The sequence below is a fragment of the Macaca fascicularis genome, chromosome 16 (genome assembly GCF_037993035.2).
Source record: "Macaca fascicularis isolate 582-1 chromosome 16, T2T-MFA8v1.1".
Taxonomy (NCBI): Eukaryota; Metazoa; Chordata; class Mammalia; order Primates; family Cercopithecidae; genus Macaca; species Macaca fascicularis.
Window position 1 is genome coordinate 11,441,448 of NC_088390.1, and position 20,360 is coordinate 11,461,807.

At 43.1% G+C, this 20,360-nt stretch overlaps 1 protein-coding gene across 4 annotated transcripts in view; it reads left to right on the forward strand.

Moving 5' to 3' along the window:
- The window catches only part of SHISA6 (shisa family member 6), a 327,855-nt gene that overhangs the window by 131,190 nt on the left and 176,305 nt on the right, over nt 1-20,360 (forward strand). For 2 of the 4 annotated variants that reach the window (XM_045376285.3, XM_045376287.3), the window contains exon 3: nt 14,601-14,696. The exons of the other annotated variants lie outside the window; for them this stretch is intronic. In XM_045376285.3, the coding sequence (XP_045232220.1) occupies nt 14,601-14,696 (96 nt within the window). The remainder of the gene's footprint in view (nt 1-14,600; nt 14,697-20,360) is intronic. 4 annotated transcript variants of the gene reach the window in all.

Here is a 20,360-nt window from a genome sequence, read left to right on the forward strand (position 1 = left end):
AATTCTGTCTCAGAGCCAAGGACATGGTCCAACCCACACAAACATGAAACTTCCCAGGATGGCAGGAGCAAGTACAGGGATCACAGAATCACAGAGGAACCAGTGCAGGCAGGTGTGAGATGGAGTGCTTCCTTTCTGAGGTGAGATGAGCTGGGTTTCAGTGTTTTCTCCTACTACATCTTAGTTAGCGGGTCTGTTTTTTCCAAAGCACATTCATGAGAATGTCAGTGAGTGCCCTAAACCATGACATTAACCAGCATGAGCATTGTCACTCTCCCAGAAGTATGGCGGTAGAGAAGAGTCCTTCCTGGAGCTTTGAATAATTCTGGACTTAAGACTCTTCCTTGGCCGGGTGCAGTGGCTCAAGCCTGTAATCCCAGCACTTTGGGAGGCTGAGACGGGCGGATCACGAGGTCAGGAGATCGAGATCATCCTGGCTAACACGGTGAAACCCTGTCTCTACTAAAAACTACAAAAAACTAGCCGGGCACGATGGCCGGCGCCTGTAGTCCCAGCTACTCGGGAGGCTGAGGCAGGAGAATGGCGTGAACCCGGGAGGCGGAGCTTGCAGTGAGCTGAGATCCAGCCACTGCACTCCAGCCTGGGCAACAGAGCGAGACTCCATCTCAAGAAAAAAAAAAAAAAAAAGACTCTTTCTTGACTTTCTCCCTGGAGTATTTTGAAATATTCAGTATACTTGAGGAGGTTTCTCTTCTAGTAGTAATAGTCGTAGTCCTAGTAATGATAGTAACCATTTATCAAATAACTGTAAGGGGCACTGTGCTTTATATGAATTTTGTTTGTTTGTTTGTTTTTTGTTTGTTTGGTTTATTTATTTTATTTATTTATTTATTTGAGACAGAGTCTTGCTCTGTCACCCAGGCTGGAGTGCAGTGGCACAATCTCGGCTCACAGCAACCTCTGCCTCCCAGGTTCAAGGATTCTCCTGCCTCAGCCTCCTGAGTAGCTGGGATTACAGGCACGCACCACCACGCCCAGCTGATTTTTGTATTTTTAGTAGAGACAGGGTTTCACCGTGTTGGTCAGGCTGGTCTCTAACTCCTGACTTCATGATCCACCCACCTCAGCCTCCCAAAGTGCTGGGATTACAGGTGTGGGCCACCACACCCGACCGAATTATTGTATTTAATTTAATCTTCATCCCTTCCTCATGAGCGAGGCACCATTCTCATTTTGCAGATGAGGATGACTTAGAAAGCATGAATGGTTCATCCAGAGCCACACAGCTAGTCCCAGAACCAGATAGACTTATTGGAAGTCTATGCTCTTATCGCCTATATGTTACTGTGATATGCCTGGGGCCATTTGTCACTTCAGACTTAGGGTTTTTTTTTTTTTGGAAGTATGGTGGAATGAAAAGAACTCCCAGCATAGAAAGACAGGGAATTTAAAGTCCATCCTAGACCACAGCTTAGTCACTTGGTGTAATTATTTAACCTCTCTGAGACTTAACTCTTTTGGCAAATAGAGAATGCCAATATTTTCTTCACACGTTTTCCTCTAGATGCTAAAAGATATTCATCACCAATGTCTCAGTCCAAAGGCACATGATAAAATTATATAAGATGGTGGCAGTTTCTCAGGATCATTTAGTTAAAACTCATTCATTTGGATTCACTCATAGGAAGCTCAGTGTTTTTGCAGAATATGAGAAGTCAAGAAACAGAGAGGAAAGCAGGTCTCAGTTGCCCCATGGGCTGACACACTGTACATCTGCAGGTTGACAAGAGGAACCTGACAATTCCTTCATTTCTTAATAGAGCCATGAAGTCTAACCTGTATTCTCATAAGACGCTGGGTGCAAAGAAAGAGTTGTTGCACCCTGCAGAGCGCCACATCGTTTGCCTCTTCTACCCGGCTCTTTTCAGGCTTCATCTTGGCCAGGGTCCTGCTTATGACAATGCAACAGCTCTGGGATGCTGACCAGTCAGAGACAAGAATTTGGTTAAGCTCTGGACATCTTTCCAAGGAATTTAGAGTCCATCCTAGATCACAGCTTAGTCACTTTGTGTAATTATTTAACCTCTCTGAGACTTAACTCTTTTGGCAAATAGAGAATGCCAGCATATCTGAGGAGAAAATAAATGGCGCGCTGGGATCCCCTGAAATAGAACTCAGCCTTTTGCGTTGTTTTCTCCCACACAGAGCAGACTGTGGGCTGCTAGGCCCATCGGGAAATCAAAAACACTGACTTCAGTCCCCACTTAACAGTCAACACTTCCAAGACCTTGGACTGTTGGCTATCCCTCCCTGGCTCCAGTTTCCTCATCAGCAAATAGAGGGGCGAGAAAAGGTGACCTTGAAGACTGCTTCTGTTGTGACATTCTCTGACTTTATCTCGATGGCAGGTCCCTAAAACCTCTGAAGATCACGACCACCAAGCACTCCTCTCCCTCATCCCTGTGGTAAATAGTTAGGATACATGAGAGGTATGGTTTTCAAACACTGTATTTTTAAGCCATGTAACTTTTTTAAGATAAAAATATCTTACCTGAAAGCCTATATAATATACAGGAGACCCCATAGTGGAGCTCCTCCATTGCAGTGGGTGAGTTGACCTGCAGTTTGCCCTTGACCTTCCCCTTCTTTGCTCTTGGCCTCAGCTGGAGATGTCCATGGATCACATATTTATGTTTTTGTTCGTTTCTTTGAGTTTCAAAACAAAGCACCAGTTTAAAAACAAAATCCAAACCAACAAAACGATGATTTGGGGGACATTTATTTGAATTGAAAGAGGTTTGCCTATGAACTGCTTTCGGGAGGATTCACCCACTCACTGGATGGCTATCAAGCTGCATTCTAGGTTCTTAGTCCCCACCCCATCTTGCCTGTGCTCCTCATGTTTCCATATCCGATGAAACCTTCTGCTTTCTCTTAGGGCAGATGATAGGATGAAAGCACCATCTCGGAAGTCAAGAGTGTGGGTTTCTGTTTCCGAGACTATCTTCCTTTATGACCTGAGAATGCCACTATTCACCCTCTTTGGGTTTATACTTCTTTAGTCCAGTGAGAGTGTTGGGCAAGGTGGTCCCTGAATGGCTCTGACAAGCTGGGATGGTTTATCCTGAGCCTTCCCATCTGTGGACACCTTGCGTTCACCAGGTGGCGATGGTCCGCTTTGTTCCCCCAGCAGCCGTGTAAGCAGAGGGAAGACAATCAGAGAGGAGATCTTTGGGGTGCCCAGAGTATTTGGGGTACCCAGAGTATTTGCCAATAGCTTTCCTAACTTTGCACAGACTCTGGAGGACACAGTCTTCATGAGCTTGTGTGAGCAAGCACGAGAACTGTCACATGAAATAACACATCCCCAGTTGCTGCTCTCTGGAGATTTTTGCACTAGTTATTGTCAGTGCAATCTCCAGTTAGACCTGGCCTGCCCCAGTTTACCTCAGTAAGAGTGAGCTCAGAAGCTGCTTTATTAGTTCAGCAAAAAGTTACTGCAGAGAGGAACACAGGTCTCCTGGCTCCCAGCCCCCTTCTCATTGTATAATCAGGGTTGTGTGTTCTTGGGAACTGGAAGGAGCCCTCAGGCCAGAGAGCAAACCCCGGGTTCTCTCCAGCTCCCTTTTCCCTTGACTGTTTCTGGCCTGAGGTCAGCTTGAGGCACATGCAGGGTAAGAGGACCCCAGGGAGGTACATGGGAAAGAGGAAAACTGTAGTCTTCATGCAAAGAGCAGCTCCCATTTATTGAGGGCTTATTTCTGCAGAGTATTAGAAGAAGCACTTTATACACAGAATCTCAATTAATCCTCACCGCCCTCCTGCGAGGTTAGATATTAGTATCTGTGTTTGATAAATGCCTTGTCATTTACACATGGAAAAGTGGCCCCTCTCGCTTCCTGGTCCTTGTACTTCTTTTTATAAAATAATGTTATTAGGTTTTTTGTTGTTGTTGTTGTTTTCAAATTAAAAAGTAGGAAGAGAAAAACAACAAAAAAAATGGTGCATGAGCTCACTTTATAATCCCAGATAAACTCTAAATATTACAAAAATTAAAATAACACGTGCTTAGAATATTCAAGCATTAAAGAAAATAATACAAATCAAAGGCAAATGCCTCCCTCTCATCAGCCTCATCCTTCTCCTCAAAGGAAAGAAAGTTTTAATAGATTGTGTTCATGATTATTTCCCGAAAAAAATTATTGTTTGTGTAAATCATCGGACCTGGAATGGACCTACAGATATTTTCTTTGTATGTATTCTTTTTATTGTTATTTATATAAAGGAAGTCATACCTAAGCATTGCTCTGGGTCTTGCTTTTTATTGTTGTTTTTTCAACTTTCTATATCTTGGAAACCTTCTCCCATCAGCACATACAGCTCTGCCTCCTTCTTTTTAGCAGCTGCGTAGTATTCCATCATGTGTGTTGAATTCCAGCTTATTAAGTCCCTCACTGGCAGAAACTATTTGCAGTCAATCCTGCACCGTCTAGCCTGGTCGAGATATTATGGAAAATTTTGAGGACATGTATGTAAGGTAAATTTCTAGCAGCAGGAAAATAGGTCAGAGGCATGCCCTTCAAATTGGCACTACTGATTTTTACTCCCACCAGCGGGAATGAGGTGCCTATTCTCCTGGCACTGGGTATCATCAAATTCTTTGGTTTTGCCAAACAGATTGGTTTTCTAAAAAGGTGTCTTATATTTTGCTTTGTGTTTTCTTTCTTTTTTTTTTTTTTTTAATGAACTAAAGTCTGTAGTTTATTCAGATTTCCTTAGCTTTTACCTAATATCCCTTTTCTGTTCCAAAATGATATTCAGGAATACAACATTACATTTAGTTGTCAAGTTTCCTTAAGCCTCTCTTGGCTGTGACTGCTTCTCAGGCTTTCCCTGACGACCTTGGCAGTTTTTTTTTTTTTTTTTTTTAATTACTTTAAGTTCTAGGGTACATGTGCACAACGTGCAGGTTTGTTACATATGTATACATGTGCCATGTTGGTGTGCTGCACCCGTTAACTCATCATTTACATTAGGTATATCTCCTAATGCTATCCCTCCCCACTCCGCTCTCCCCACAATAGGCCCCGGTGTGTGATGTTCCGCTTCCTGTGTCCAAGTGATCTCATTGTTCAATTCCCACCTGTGAGTGAGAACACGCGGTATTTGGTTTTCTGTTCTTGCGATAGTTTGCTGAGAACGATGGTTTCCAGCTGCATCCATGTCCTTAGAAATGACACAAATTCATCCTTTTTTATGGCTGCATAGTATTCCATGGTGTATATGTGCCACATTTTCTTAATCCAGTCTGTCCCTGATGGACATTTGGCTTGATTCCAAGTCTTTGCTATTGTGAATAGTGCTGCAATAAACATACGTGTGCATGTGTCTTTACAGCAGCATGATTTATAATCCTTTGGGTATATACCCAGTAATGGGATGGCTGGGTCATATGGTACTTCTAGTTCTAGATCCTTGAGGAATCACCACACTGTTTTCCACAATAGTTGAACTAGTTTACAGTTCCACCAATGGTGTAAAAGTGTTCCTGTTTCTCCATACCCTCTCCAGCACCTATTGTTTCCTGATTTTTTAATGATTCCCATTCTAACTGGTGTGAGATTGTATCTCATTGTGGTTTTGATTTGCATTTCTTAATTGGGAGTTAAGGTTAATCATATTTTTATATATCCATTAGCCTTTTAAAACATTTTCTTTCTGTGTGTAGTGGGGTACTACCTATTGGGTTTTTTTTTTTCTTTTTTTAAGTTTTGGTGTATTTTTTACTGTATTTTTTCTAGTTATTATTTGTTTGTTTGTACCTGTGTGTCTTTTTATTATTGACATGATGGAGTTTTTTGTAAACAAAGGGAAAATGACTTTATCTCGTGTATTGAAAATATGTCCCTGGGGTATAGTGTGTGTTTTATCTTTTATCTGTGGTATATTTTTCCGTAGAGAGTTTCAGCCGTGCACGGTTATACAGAAGTACCATTCAAGCTCCCTCTTGGCTTGTCAGAGGCCAGCTCTGTGCCTGTTCCGTGGGCACGTAATGCATTTCAAGCAGGCTCTGAAGATGGAGAATTGCTCCCCCACCCCTCAAGCTACTTTCGGTTTTATTTCATGACTACAGTGTACTTTTATTACCCTGTTTGCACACCCGATTTTCTGGGGCCACTCCAGTATCATTTAACTTTATTTCTGTCAATAAAGATAACTCGTTAAATGCTTAAAAATGTGTAATCTAGTTTGCCAATCTTTTCTTAATGAATTTGGGATTTGTGTACTGCTTGAAGATTACAGATAAATACATTCATGTTTTTAGAAATTCTAGAGTTTTATTTCTTTCGTGGTGGATTTTGTCATCAAGACTTCTTGTATTCTCCCCTCAGTGATGACTTGTGGGTATTTTGGTCCCTGAGTTCTTAAAACTGGACACTCTTTGTGGCCTTTATTCTTTTTTTTTAAATTTTTATTATTTATTTATTTATAATTATTATTATTATATATATATTTTTTGAGATGGAGTCTCACTCTGTCACCCAGGCTGGAGTACAGTGGCACGATCTTGGCTCACTGCAAGCTCTGCCTCCCAGGTTCACGCCATTCTCCTGCCTCAGCCTCCCGAGTAGCTGGGACTACAGGTGCCCACCACCACGCCCGGATAATTTTTTGTAATTTTAGTAGAGATGGCGTTTCACCGTGTTAGCCAGGATGGTGTTGATCTCCTGACCTCGTGATCCACCCGCCTCGGCCTCCCAAAGTGCTGGGATTACAGGCGTGAGCCACTGCTCCCGGCCTGTGGCCTTTATTCTTAAATGATAGTTTGGCAATGAATAAAACCCTCAGGTAACAGCCACTTAACCAAAAGCCACCAATCAGTCTGTCCATCTGTCTATCCATCTATCCATCCATCATTTATCTAGATTATAAACAAATAAAACAAAAAATTGTTTAATTGTCAGTCTAGTCTCCAGCTACCCAGCATAAGAAAGGAAACAGAGAAGTACTTTTTATACTTTTTTTGTTACATTTTTCTTCTTACCTACAGAATTATCTGTTATATTAAAATCTCTATCATTTCAATGCATTTCTTTGTATCTGTATAATACTACATATGCACGCATCGTTAAACAATATAATGTGTTATGTTGCATATTTTAAAACTCTCTCTGTGTCATGTCATCCTGTTTTTTTTGTTTGCTTTGTGCATTCATCATTATGACTGAGAACCATCCATGCTGATATTTAGAGCTCTGGTTCATTTAATTTCATTACATTTCATTTGTACTGCATAGGAGTACATTGTGTGAGTACACCGCTATTTATGACTTTTCTCTGGCTGGGAAGATAGATTCTTTTCCCTAATTTGTCTCTATTACAAACTGTATTGCAGTGAACATGCTGGTGCCTATCTCCTTATGCACGTGTGAGGTTTTATCTAGGGTGTATACCTAGAGGTAGAATGGCCAGTTTCCTGCTATATCCACATTGAACTTTATTAGCCATTGCCAAAGTTCTTTTCAAAGCAGTTGAACCAATTTATACCCCACCAGAAGGGTACATGAGTTCTTGTTTCTGCTTATTCATGTCAGTAGGCTCAGGCATTTTAATTTTTGCTAGTCTATTGAGTGTGAAATGATATTTCATTATGGTTTTAATTTGAATTTCCCTGATTACTTGTGAGATTGAACACTACTTTCTGTGTATTTGCCCTTTGGGTTTTCTCTCCTTTGAGTCGCCTATGCATTTCTTTTCCCTATTTTTTTTAATTGGGTTGTTTACTTTCTTATTAATGTGAAGTTATTTACATGCTCTAGAAAGTAATGTAAATATACATTTTTTGTCTTTGACTTGTAGTTTCATGATTGCTTTTGATGTATCACAGTTTAAATTTTTTTTGTTTTCTCTCTAGTTTTTGACTTTGAGTCTTGTTTAAAAATTCTTCCTCTGAGATCATTAACATATTCCCTCTGATTCTTATCTGACAATTTTTAATGTTTGATTTTTTTTGTATTTAAGTTCGTAGTCCTTGATTTGTGTGTGTGTTTTTGTGTATATTTGCATGTATGTTTATGTTTGTATATTTTTCCCCTATTTAGTGAAAAGTCTGGACTTTTTTCTGAAGAAAGTTTTTCTGTTCTCCCTTCTTTTCATTATTTTCAGTGAATTTTTTTTTTTTTTTTTTTTTTTTTTTTTGGAAACGGAGTCTTGCTCTGTCGCCCAGGCTGGAGTGCAGTGGCGCAATCTCGGCTCACTGCAAGCTCCACCTCCCGGGTTCACACCATTCTCCTGCCTCAGCCTCCCCAGTGGCTGGGACTACAGGAACCCGCCACCACGCCTGGCTAATTTTTTGTATTTTTAGTAGAGACAGGGTTTCACCATGTTAGCCAGGATGGCCTCGATCTCCTGACCTCGTGATCCACCTGCCACGGCCTCCCAAAGTGCTGGGACTACAGGTGTGAGCCACCGCGCCTGGCCTATTTTCAGTGAATTTTTAGTTAGAGGAATGGAATCAAAACATCTTCATTCAAAAATAATAGTAAGCTCTTATCTTAAATAATACCACTAGTACTTAAATAGTACTAGCACTTAATACTAAATACTTAATGCTAGTACTTAAAAGCAGTAATAGTAGTACTTAATACTAATAGTACTGTTCTAAATGCTTTGTGTATTCATGTAATATATAACATATATCATTCATATTATATGTAACATATATAATATGAATTGTATATATTAACTCATTTAACCTTCTCAAAGACCCTATGAAATGGGCATCATCATTGTTTTCCTTTTGCTTTTGAGGACACAGACACACAGAGGTTTGAATCTTGTCAATCATTTCCAGATAGGGTGTCCCTCCACCAGTACACTGTTCCGCCTCTACAAAAATGAAAGGCTCAAAATTCTTAAAAATATTGCTGCACTTTCTGTAGGTTTTGTGTCGTATGATGCTGGCTTGAGTTTTCTCCTTTATTTTTTAAAATGGCATTTCACCAGGGTGTATCTAGATATCGGTCCCTTTTAATGCGTAGTCTGGTACTTGATTCTTTCTTTTGATGTAAAGACCAAAGTCTTCCATCTGTTCAGAAAAAAAGAAAAACTATTAACTTTTAATTATTGCTTCTGAACTCTCCCTTCTGTCTCTCCTCTGGGAGTGTTATTTTAAGTAGATATGACTCCTAAAGTTGTCCTCTGTGCCCTGTCTTTTCTCCCACAGTTTCTATCTCTTTGTCTTTCCCCTCTGAGTACCCAGTGCCTTTCTCTCATTGGATTCTGCTTTATCAGTTTCCTTCTGTATCCGTTCTCTAGTCCAGATCTGCAACCCCAGGCAAACTGTCCTGATCAGTTTGTTTCCCCCTCATGGCTGTTGGTCTAATCTCACAGATGCAAAATTCTGTTAAGTCTTACAGAGATCGCCGTTTGGATATTATCTCATTTTTTCCCTCCTTTCCTTGCAGCAAATCTCTTTCACAGAGACACTTGCCCTCCGCGTGCTTTCTTATCAGAGTCAGCTGCATCACACACACCAGGAGCCCAGCCACGGTCCTCTCTTTAGCTTGAATCTGCATCCTGCCTGGGGACAGTTGTCCTTTGGTGCTGTCTCTAGGACTTCTGAAGTCTGCTGAGATTTGGGAAAGGCATGGAGTTCTGATGGGAGGTCGAGGCAGCCTGGGCAGTGACTGAGCTAAAATGAAATCTTTGTTGCTTTAGGGAGGGTTGTCAGTGGTGAAGGTGAGGGGGCCGTGGCAGAACTAGAGGTATAGACATCACCAGCATGCCGATTGGCACCATTCGGTTCAGCACGTGGTGGAAGGCATCCTCTGAAACCTGAAACCACCTTTGTCGCTGGCTGTGGACTGTGTGTCTCCCCGTCCTGTGAATGGAAGTGCTCATGCTTCACGGAACTTTGGCTTACTTCTGTTCGGAGCTCTGCTGGATATACATGGTGGTTTCTCTTGAATTGCAGTTTGGTCACAGTTTGCCCTCTTTTGTCCTCTTACCCTGATAAGCGGCAGATGGGCAGAGATGGCCGAACACGGAAGGGGAGGTTCTTTGTGTTACAGCTAACAAATCCTATGATACCTACTCGTATAATCATGAGTTCCTATCATCAACCCATTGACTTCATGCATCACCAAGGAAAAGAAGAGGCACTGACTCCCCTCTCTTCTGTTTGCCTGCCTGGGGTTTCACTTTTTTATTTCTTTTTTTTTTCTTGAGATGAAGTCTTACTCTGTCGAGTAGCTGGGACTACAGGCGCATACCACCACACTTGGCTCAGTTTTTGCGTTTTTAGTAAAGATGGGGTTTCACCATGTTAGCCAGGATGCTCTCAATCTACTGACCTCATGATCCACCTGCCTCGACTTCCCAAAGTGCTGGGATTACGGGTGTGAGCCACCGCAGCCGGCCCGGGGCTTCACTTTTAACCAGCCCTTCTTCCCTTCATGCTGCCTTTGTTCATACTAAACTTTGGAGGCTTCAGAGAATGCAAATCGTTCTAGACCTTGACCCTGGGTCCGGCGGAAGACTGACCTGTCACTGGTCCAAACATAGTGGTTCATGAAGGGTTGTCCTTGGACCTAAGAGCATTATCAGCATCATCTGGGAACTTGTTAGGAATGGAAATTGTCAGGCCTCTTCTCTGACCTACTAAATCTGGGATTCTGGAGCCGGGACCCAGCGATCTATGCCATCCAGGAGAGTGTGGTGCACACGTAACTTTGAGAACCACAGCTCAAACGAAAGCTGAAGCTGTCATTGTGCTTTTTCTACCTCAGCCTCATGAGCAGCTTTCCCAAAAAGTGTCCCAAAGGATGGCTTTGAAACACATAAAGGCTCCGTAGACAGTTCAGTGATCACTGCCTTGTGAGAAGTCCCTAGACTTGGTTTTTATGTAGCTTTTCATTAAACTCAACATTTTCCAAATGGATTTGACCAAAGAATTCTTTCTTCCTTTCAGATGTTCTTGGTGCTGCCTCATTATGCCCCAGCATCTTTTTTTTTTCCCCCGACTCGAAACCTCAGTACTTCTGAGCTTCAGCTTCTATGAACCTGTCACCGAGTGGAATTCTCCAGACCTAACATTTCTACTGTGCCTTGATCACTGTCCTAGAGAAGGGTCACAGGTGATTTGTTCAGGCCACAGTGGTGAGGTGGTCAGTATGAGAGTGTAGAAAGATGGTGGACTTTGAAGGCAGCTAGACCTGGTTGGGAACCAGAATCTACGAACCACTTAGCTCCATGAACTTGGGAAAGTGACCATTTTTCACGAGGTTCTTGAGAGGAGTAAATGAAGCTAGGTGTGCACACTGGATTGAGCATGAGATTTGGAGTCAGAAGACTTGGATGCAAGGGCCTCTATTTTTCCATCAAGAAAACAGGAGAATAATAATAATAAACAACTTACCGCACAGCATTGACTACAATTTTAAGTAACGCGTGTAGGTGAAAGATCTTTGTAAACTACAAAATGCTGTGTACAATGTTAGCTATTATTATGTCAAAAGAAAAAAAGCCATGTTTGCAGAGGCTCTGTTTCTCTGCCTGGTGCATAGTTGGTGATCCAGAAACTTCAGTTCCTTTCTAATGAGCATCACCCCTTGAGCCCCAGAGCAAGGCATAGCCCTGAGGGACCTTATTCCAGCTGACAGATAAGAGTGATTTGTAAGTGACACAGGCGTAGTTTTATGTTCCATCTTCCTCAGTATCGATTTGCTTATCAAAGATGTTATTTATAAGAAGCACAAAAATCAGTCCAAATTCTACAGGATTTATCACAGGTTCTGAATTAATGCGGGCCAAATTTATGAGGGTTCTGAGTCGTTTCTTCTTTTTCTTACTCTTCTGTTAGTGGGTAGGGTGGGGAGGAAGTGACAGAGTTACAAAAGGGTCCCAACTCTCCCCAGGGCTGGTAACAAACCCTTGCACACACCTTTGACCTCCCCCTTCTTCTCCGCCTGATGAAGACGTATTTCTCCAGATAGTGGAGTTCAGTTTCTGGAGCTGTCACATGGCCTAGGAGATGGGCAGAAGCCTTAGTTCAGTTCTAATAATTCTGTTCTTTTTTTTCTTTTTTCTGAGTCGAAGCCTCACTCTGTTGCCCAGGCTGGAGTACAGTGGCGCCATCACGGCTCACTGCAACCTCCGCCTCCTGGTTTCAAGCGGTTCTCCTGCCTTCAGCCTCCTAAGTAGCTGGGATTACAGATGCACGCCACCACACCTGGCTAATTTTTGTATTTTATTTTGGAATTTTTTGTATTTTTTTGTATTTTTGTAGAGAACGGGTTTCACCATGTTGGTCAGGCTGGTCTCGAACTCCTGACCCCGTAATCCGCCCGCCTCGGCCTCCCAAAGTGCTGGGGTTATAGGCATGAACCACCGCGCCCAGCCTAATAATTCTATTCTATAAAAGTAAGGGTTGTGGCCACAGTATTTTACAGCAAGAATGCTCCTCCTGGAAAGCTGTGTGCCCTGAAGAAGGAGGTAATTTATTCCAGAAGGGAGAGTGTGAGGGAAACAGTGGCAAAATTCTCCTGTTCCTGATGCGTGAAGACACCACTTCTCAGAATGTGGTTCCCAAAACAGTGGCATTCGCATCGCCAGGGGACTTTGATAGAGGGGCAGACTCTTGAGCCCTATCCTGGGTCTTCTGAATCAGAAACTCTGGGAGTGGGACCCGGCACCTGTTTGAAGCTCTCCTGGCTATGCGGATGCATGCTCAGGTTTGAGATCTCGGGTGAGAGGGAGGGAAGTGGAGCTAGACTCCACTCTTCGGAGGAAGAGAGCTGAAGCCCTGAATATAAATAGTGGGTAGAGCTGAGTGCCTAAGAGGTATTCATTGAAGCCACCTGAATAAACTGAGCTTAGGTTGCTCCTCCATTTACACTAAGGCAGTGGTTCTCCTTTCTGGTGGCACATTAGAATCACTAGAGAGTGTTTTAAAAATATACCTGCCTAAGCCTGGACCCCAGCCAACTGAATCAGAATCTCTGGAGTTGAGTCTGAGGGTCTGCATTAAAAATATATATATATATATACTTTAAGTTTCAGGATACATGTGTAGAACATGCAGGTTTGTTACATAGGTATACATGTGCCATGGTGGTTGGCTGCACCTGTCAACCCATTGTCTGGGTTTTAAGCCCCATGTGCATTAGCTATTTGTCTTAATGCTCTCCTTCTCCTCGTCCCCCTACCCGATTCCAGCACACATCCAGGTTTGCAATCTACTGATCCAGAGAGTGGCTTGTTAGGAAAATCGAGATTTGCATTGTCTTTGTATTTTTATAATTTTTTCCATTAGGCATTTATTTTACCTATTTATATGAGACAAATTACATATTCATATAGAAAAAAACACTTGGAAAATATAGAAAAGCTGAAAAGACAGAAGAAATAGCACTCATGTTCCTACTATCCAAAGACATTTGTCTTTAATATGTTGGTGTGCTTTTTTTCTATCTGTGTGTGTGTGTATGTGTGTGTGTGTGTGTGCGCGCGTGCGCATGCATGCACTGGTTTGAATTTTTACAGCACTGTGATTCTATTTAGTGAACCATTTCTGTCCATTTTTAAACTTCACATTATATCTGAAGTAGTTCTGTGCATTGTTATAGCTATATATACGATTTTTAATACACTTTTGTGGTAACATGAAAGAAATGGTTTTTCTCCATTTTCACATGTACATACTTTAGGAGGGCATTCAGGGAGGCCTTTCTTTCTTTACAATGCCTGTATTTCAAGCATACTGCAAAATCCTATTTTGAATGTCAGAAGTAGAACATTAACTTACGTCTCTTTGAATTTCTATCCACAATCCTAACCTGCCCTCCGTCTTTGCCTCCCCTCAAACCCACAGGTAGATATAGATATCTGCATTAGGTGGGCAGGGGATAATGTCTGCTGCAGAAAGTCAAGGAAGCGAAGCACATATATATTTTCTCAGTATTTTGTAACCACCATTCTATTTGTCAGCCTCAGCTGCTGTTGGATTTCTCTGAAGTCACAAGCTGTAGTCCCACAGGTTGTGGTGTGATTCATAAACATTAGGAAGAAAAAAACAAATGAATAATGGATGAAAGAGACAGAGGGAAGGTGAGATAAAGGAAAGAGCGTTGGGACAAATAGACTAAGGTTCTGGTGCACCTTGCGCTCAGCCAGAAATGCCAAAATCAAGTCATGTATCTCCTTTGCTCTCCTATACGTTCAGTGTAATGTAATGTTCCCAGGACTTTGTTCTTTGTTGCACAGTTTTATATACATATATGTATATATATACTTATATATATATTATATTATATGTTATAGATCAGATGTGAATTCTGTTGTAGGAATGTGTATCCCTGTCTTCCCCTGAGTATATATGTGTGTATATATACACTAATATATATACACATATATGTATATATAATTATATATGTATATGTATATATATTCAGTAATATATATAATTTTCATATATAATATATATTTTATATATATGTGTATATATATTCTTGACTGCCTCCACCTTCTGACTTAGCTGCTGGTATGCATGCCGTCACTGTTGAGTGAGGTGCAGCTGCACTTGTCTTCCATGTTGGTGTCGTGGATGCGCCAGGTAATTCTGCCCCATCTTCTTGCAGGGCATTATGGGAAGGATGCTTACCGAAGTGGAGGACCTGATCTCCATAACTTCATCTCATCTGGATTTGTCACATTAGGAAGAGGACACACCAAGGGTACAGTGGAAACCATTTTTTACTAAAATACAGAGGTGGCCTAGGGAACCCCCATCTGAAATGAGAAGATGGTGTGGAGGCCAGAGGCTTGTCTGGGACAGGAAAAAGCGGGGTGGTTCCATGGCAGCTTGTCCTGGTGACATGCGTGGCTTCTGACAGGAGTTACCAGGAGGTCACAGGTGTGACTTTAGAGGGCGATAGACTTCCAAGAGACACCCATCCCGCTCCACCCATGGCGGGGAGCAGGACACAGATGCCGGCGGCTCCCTGTGGGAGGGGACCACGGGAGTGTGGTAGAAAACACTGCCGGTAGATGTAGCAGCATTTGCAATGTGTGTGTTCGCCTCTTGGCTATTACTCCTTTTCCTTTTGAAAGCTGCATTTTATAAACCGATGTCAACGTTCTGTACTGTGGTATCTAAGCCGGTGTGCATGTGGAGAGTTTCAGCATCCTCAGTGTGTCTCCGTAAACACTGTGGGATGTGGACACAAAGGTAGAAGGTTATGCAAACCTTCAAGCCTCAAGATGAAAGCTAACCTAGAGTTTCTGCTGAGCTGCTTTACGACCTAGCTGACAGCTTGCAGAGCATCTGTGCGGGGGGCACGGACTCCTCCTCAATTCTGTCTTTTGTTTAAACAAGGTCCTACGAGTGTTGTGAGCATTCTGTCACATCAAGAGTCACTGGATCCCTAACTCCTTTGATTACCGTCCCAATACCTGTGTGCTGTTATAGATCAAATGTGAATTCTGTTGTAGGGATGGTGTATCCCTGTCTTCCCCTGAGATATGTGTCTTGTGTGAGTAAACAAGGAACTGTGCAATATTTTCTTACGTTCCATGCACCTACTTTTAAAATTCCTTATGTGATGTTTGTTCATCCTATAGAGAAAAAAAAATCTGTATCTGTGTATGTATTTTCTGTTGTGTCTATTTGTGTCTAAATAAAGTTTATTGAGGATACAGGTGGCATTTGTGGCTACTGAGAGTTGCAGAATCAAACTGGGACCAGCTATCTCCAGAGTGGGAAATGCACTTCACAGTTACTCACTAAAAGATACATTCTGGGCCATAGTCAACTCAAACCTGGGATTGCTGGTCCCCACATCATCCACTTTGTGATTATTACCTAGCACTGTGAAACAATTTACTCTCAAACTTAGCATTTTAAAACAGTAATAAACATCTCTTATCTCACATGGTTCCTGTGGGTTGGGAACCTGAGTGCTTTGGGCTTGGAGTCTCATGAGGTTGCCATCACCACGTCAGGCAGGGCTGCCTCCTCTGAAGGCTTGACTAGGGCTGGAGGATCTGCCTCCAAGACGCTTCACTCACACGGTGTTGGATGTTGGCAAGAAGCTTCAGTTCCTCCCTGTGACGTTCTCTCCCTGGGTAGCCGAGTGTCTTCACTGCATGGTGCCTGGATTTCGTCAGGGTGGGTAATCAGAGAAAGAGACAGAAGACACAGCGTCTTTGATGACCAATCCTATTGGTTGCACACCATTATTTTTGCAATATCCTATTCTGAGTGGGTGTGAACTACACTGAGGCATGAATATCAGGAGCCGAGGATTGTTGGGGGCCAATGTGGAGGCCAGCTGCCACAAGCCTACAAACCTCGGAGCAGAGGTGGAAATACGGATTTCCAGACAGAACACAGCAACTCTTATGGAGGTTTCTCCACTGCCGTGGTTGCTCACCCTTTCCCCTACCCCTTACCCTTATAGATGGTCCAACCCAAAACACCCAACACTTCAGCCGACAGAACTCTTTATACATATAATAAATAGGATGGCTTTCGGTTCATGCATTCTTTCAACAAATATTTAATGAGGCCTGCTATGTGCTAAGCAATATTTAGAAGATACGGAGTTTACGGAGTTCCTTACAGAACTCACATTCCACTGGGGGAAACAGACAAAATAAATTATTGACAATAAGTACAAGGAGAAAAATTAAAGCAGGCAGCAGGGAGTGCAGTGGCAGGAAGCTGCTCTTGCCAGGGAAGGCCTCTCCAATAAGGTGGGAATTGGGAAAGTAGAAAGGAGGCCAGTCTGAGTACAGCAGGATAAAAGAGGATGAGAGTGGAAAGAGAGAGGATCCAAGCCGTAGGGGAGCCAGATCATGCATTTATCCATTTGTGGATTTAAGGCTGCTTCCAAATGAACTGGACTCCATCATAGCCACATAAAGGTGATTCCCAGTCCCCATCTGTCCTTTCAGTCACTGCTGCTCGGGACATCCAGGAGACTCTCCCCTGCCCATGCCTGTGGGGCTATGCTGTGTCTGATGCTCCTTATCTCCCATCTTAACTTGTTCTGTGGCACCACCTTCCCCTCCTGTGCATGCATTGTTTGTTCTCCCCATTCACTATTTGTGCCGTATTTTTTCTCCCCATTCCCTTCTCTACCAAGGTTTCTGACACCTTCTCTTTCCAGGAATGTACCTTGTGTGTATTTCCCTATTTAGAGAACAGCTGAAGTTTCAAGAACAAAGAATCTGGGTTTGAGGGTGGTGGGGGGGGGGTAGTGGGTGCAGGCAGACTTCGGAAATGGAGATTGCCTTTTTTAGACGGAGAGGGAGGGAGAGAGGGAGACAGGGTCTCACTCTGTTGCCCAGGCTGAAGTACAGTGGCACAATCATAGCTCGCTATAACCTCAAACTCCTGGGCTCTAGTGATCCTTCCATTTCAGCGTCTTGAGTAGGACTACAGGTGCATGCTCCCATGCCCGGCTAATTAAAAATTTTTTTAATTTTTGTAGAAACAGGGTCTCACTATGTTGCCCAGGCTGGTCTCAAACTCCTGGCCTCAAGCGATCCTCCCACCTTCCCCTCCCAAAGTGCTGAGTTTATGGGACTGAGTCACTACACCTGGTCTGAACTTCCCTTCTAATGTCAGGGACTCTTTAGTCCTCTGGACAGCTTGGATCTCTGGTAAAGGGCAGAGAACCATCCTCTCTTCCTTCAGAGCAACTAAGTTCAACTCCAAGTGCTAGCTGTAAGCAACTGGCCCCATGTAAATATCCCGTGGAAGGGAACAATTCAGAAACATATAATGTGGGGTCATTTTCATTTGTATGTGTTTAATTCTCTTTGTTTTCTTTCTCTATCCTTTGTTTCAACTTCAGTAGATCCTCTTCCTTTATGCCTTTCTCCCCCTTCATCCAACATTTTCCTTAGGCTTCCTGGTGGCATCTGGCCATTGCATTGCCCCATTTTGACTCTCAGGACTAAATGGGTAGCCAATACCTGCTTTACCATTGCCCTACTAACCTGGATCACTTAATTTAATGTGTATTTCTAATCAGACTCTGATTATCCAAGAGCCAAGCATGGATGGTCCTTGTTCTAAGTGAGTGTGGGAGTCTTCATTGGAATCTTAGTTGACATCAGTTCTGTCAGCTTTTTTTTTTTTTTTTTTTTTTTGAGACGGAGTCTCACTCTGTCACCTAGGCTGGCGTGCAGTGCAGTGGCACAATTTTGACTCACTGCAACCTTCGTCTCCCGGGTCCAAGCAATTCTCCTGCCTCAGCCTCCCAAGTAGCTGGGACTACAGGCATGCGCCACCATGCCTGGCTAATATTTGTATTTTTAGTAGAGACAGGGCTTCACCATGTTGGCCAGGCCGGTCTGGAACTCCTGACCTCAGGTGATCCGCCCGTCTCAGCCTCCCAAAGTGCTAGGATTACAGGCATGAGCCACCGCGCCCAGCCCTGTCAGCCCTTTTTTATAGGCTCTAGAGGCAGCTTGGAGACAGAAGCAACCTCTAGCATCAGTGGGGGCTCCTCCATTTCAAGGGCTTGGGGATAAGAATGTGTATGGATCTGTCTGCTTGGTAGCAAGATCCATAGTGCATGGGTAATTAAATATTCTCAAAGGAAGCCTGCAATAAATGGGTATTCTTTTGTTAGTGGGACTGAGAATGTGAGACCTTTTAAAACATAGAATTCTGCCTGTGGGGCTCCATATCCCTCAAAGGCCTCTACTGTGTCTCTCACCTGTTGGTAGAGCCTTCATTTTTGTCTAGAAGGTTCTACAGTGATTGACCAACCCCTCAGGTTACATAGCACCGCCTTAGGCTCCCCAGGGACTAGAATTAGTTCTGACACCCTTTTTCAGGACTTTCTAACTGAATGGCATGCTCATTCTTTTTCTTATAATTCTTACTTTTCCTCTGACTGTCTCCTTCTAAGTACCTACTTCTGCATGTCTCCCTTTCCTTGGTTCCTTTCTTTGACCTCCTGTTCATTCATTGCTTATGATAAATAGAATCTAGGGCTAAGATGCTGATCTGAGCGACCGTGAATGTAGGCCAAATTCCCCTGAAATCTTTTCTTCGTTCATTAGACAAGATCAACCAGCCCCCAACACTGGAACCGAGAACAGTCTTTAGCAAGGCAAAGAGTCCTCCAGGCTGCCACCATGAAAGCTCAGTGATGAACACTTCTATTTGTTGAGCATTTACTATGTACCAGGTCTTTACATATATACATACATACGTACATACATACATACTGTGTGCCTGTATCTTCATCTTTACAACCACCCTGTGGGAGAGCTCGTTACCTTCACTTCATAGGCAAAAAGTGAAACTCAGAGCAGTTGAGCAGCTTGCCTAAGTCAACATCAAGCAGTCAGTCGTGTTTTGTTCCAAATCCAGGCCTGATTCTGAAGATCTGCTGCTGCTCACTGTGCTCTCCTGCCGCTCCAAGCTGGGGGGCAGCTGAGGTGGTGGATGGGCTGTGCTTCCATGGGAACCACACGTAATGCTCAATAGAAGATGACTCTTCTTATTAGAGGCACACATTTTGCAAGACAGGAAGTCGTAAAAAAGATTGAGCCAGGAGTTACAGCATGAACACTAGATTGGCGGGGACTGCTCTTCCGGACAGGAAGCTCAGTCCCCTCAGATCGATTTTCAGAATCTGTCTAAATGAATACACCTATGGAAACCCTCTTTGACTTTGGCAATTTGGTTAAAAACTCAGTCAGGCTGGCTGATGTTTGAGCCTGGTTGAAAAAGCCAGGGAATTCTTTCCGGAACCCCCATATGTCAATATTGTCAATTCCAGTGGTTTCCACTGGGATATCCCTGGCTACACCAGGTCTGAGTAAGGGGTCCTTACAGTGGTGGTAGTGGCAGTGGCAGATGTGCTCACTGCAGCTGCAGAGTAAATGTGACATGTAGGTCCCCATGGAGGTGACGATGCGAGTTACTACCTGCCCTCCTCCTCTGGTATTTCTCACCATTCACCAGGTCCTTTCTGCCATGCTGGGAGCCAGATAGAGGACAGTGGGAGTTAGAGAGAGAGAGAGGAAGAAAGACCAAGGGAGAGAGAAAGAGAGACATTTTTGAAGCCTTTGGTAAAAGGAAGGAGCTACAGTGATCGCTCTGTTGTAGGAGCAATTGCCCATTTTTCCATTAATTCCTCCACTAAATCACATTTCCTGAGCACTGGCTGAATGCTAGACACTGTCCTGGGCAGTGAGGATACAGCAGACAAACTTACATGTCAGTCAGAGAAGACAGAAATAAATCAAGACGCAAGTAAATATATGAAGTAGGTCCAATGGAGTTAGGAGCTTTGGAGCAATTAAGGCAGGGAATGGAGGTGCAGGCAAGTGGGTGTATGTGATCATTTCTCAGTGAAATGGAAAGCAAACCA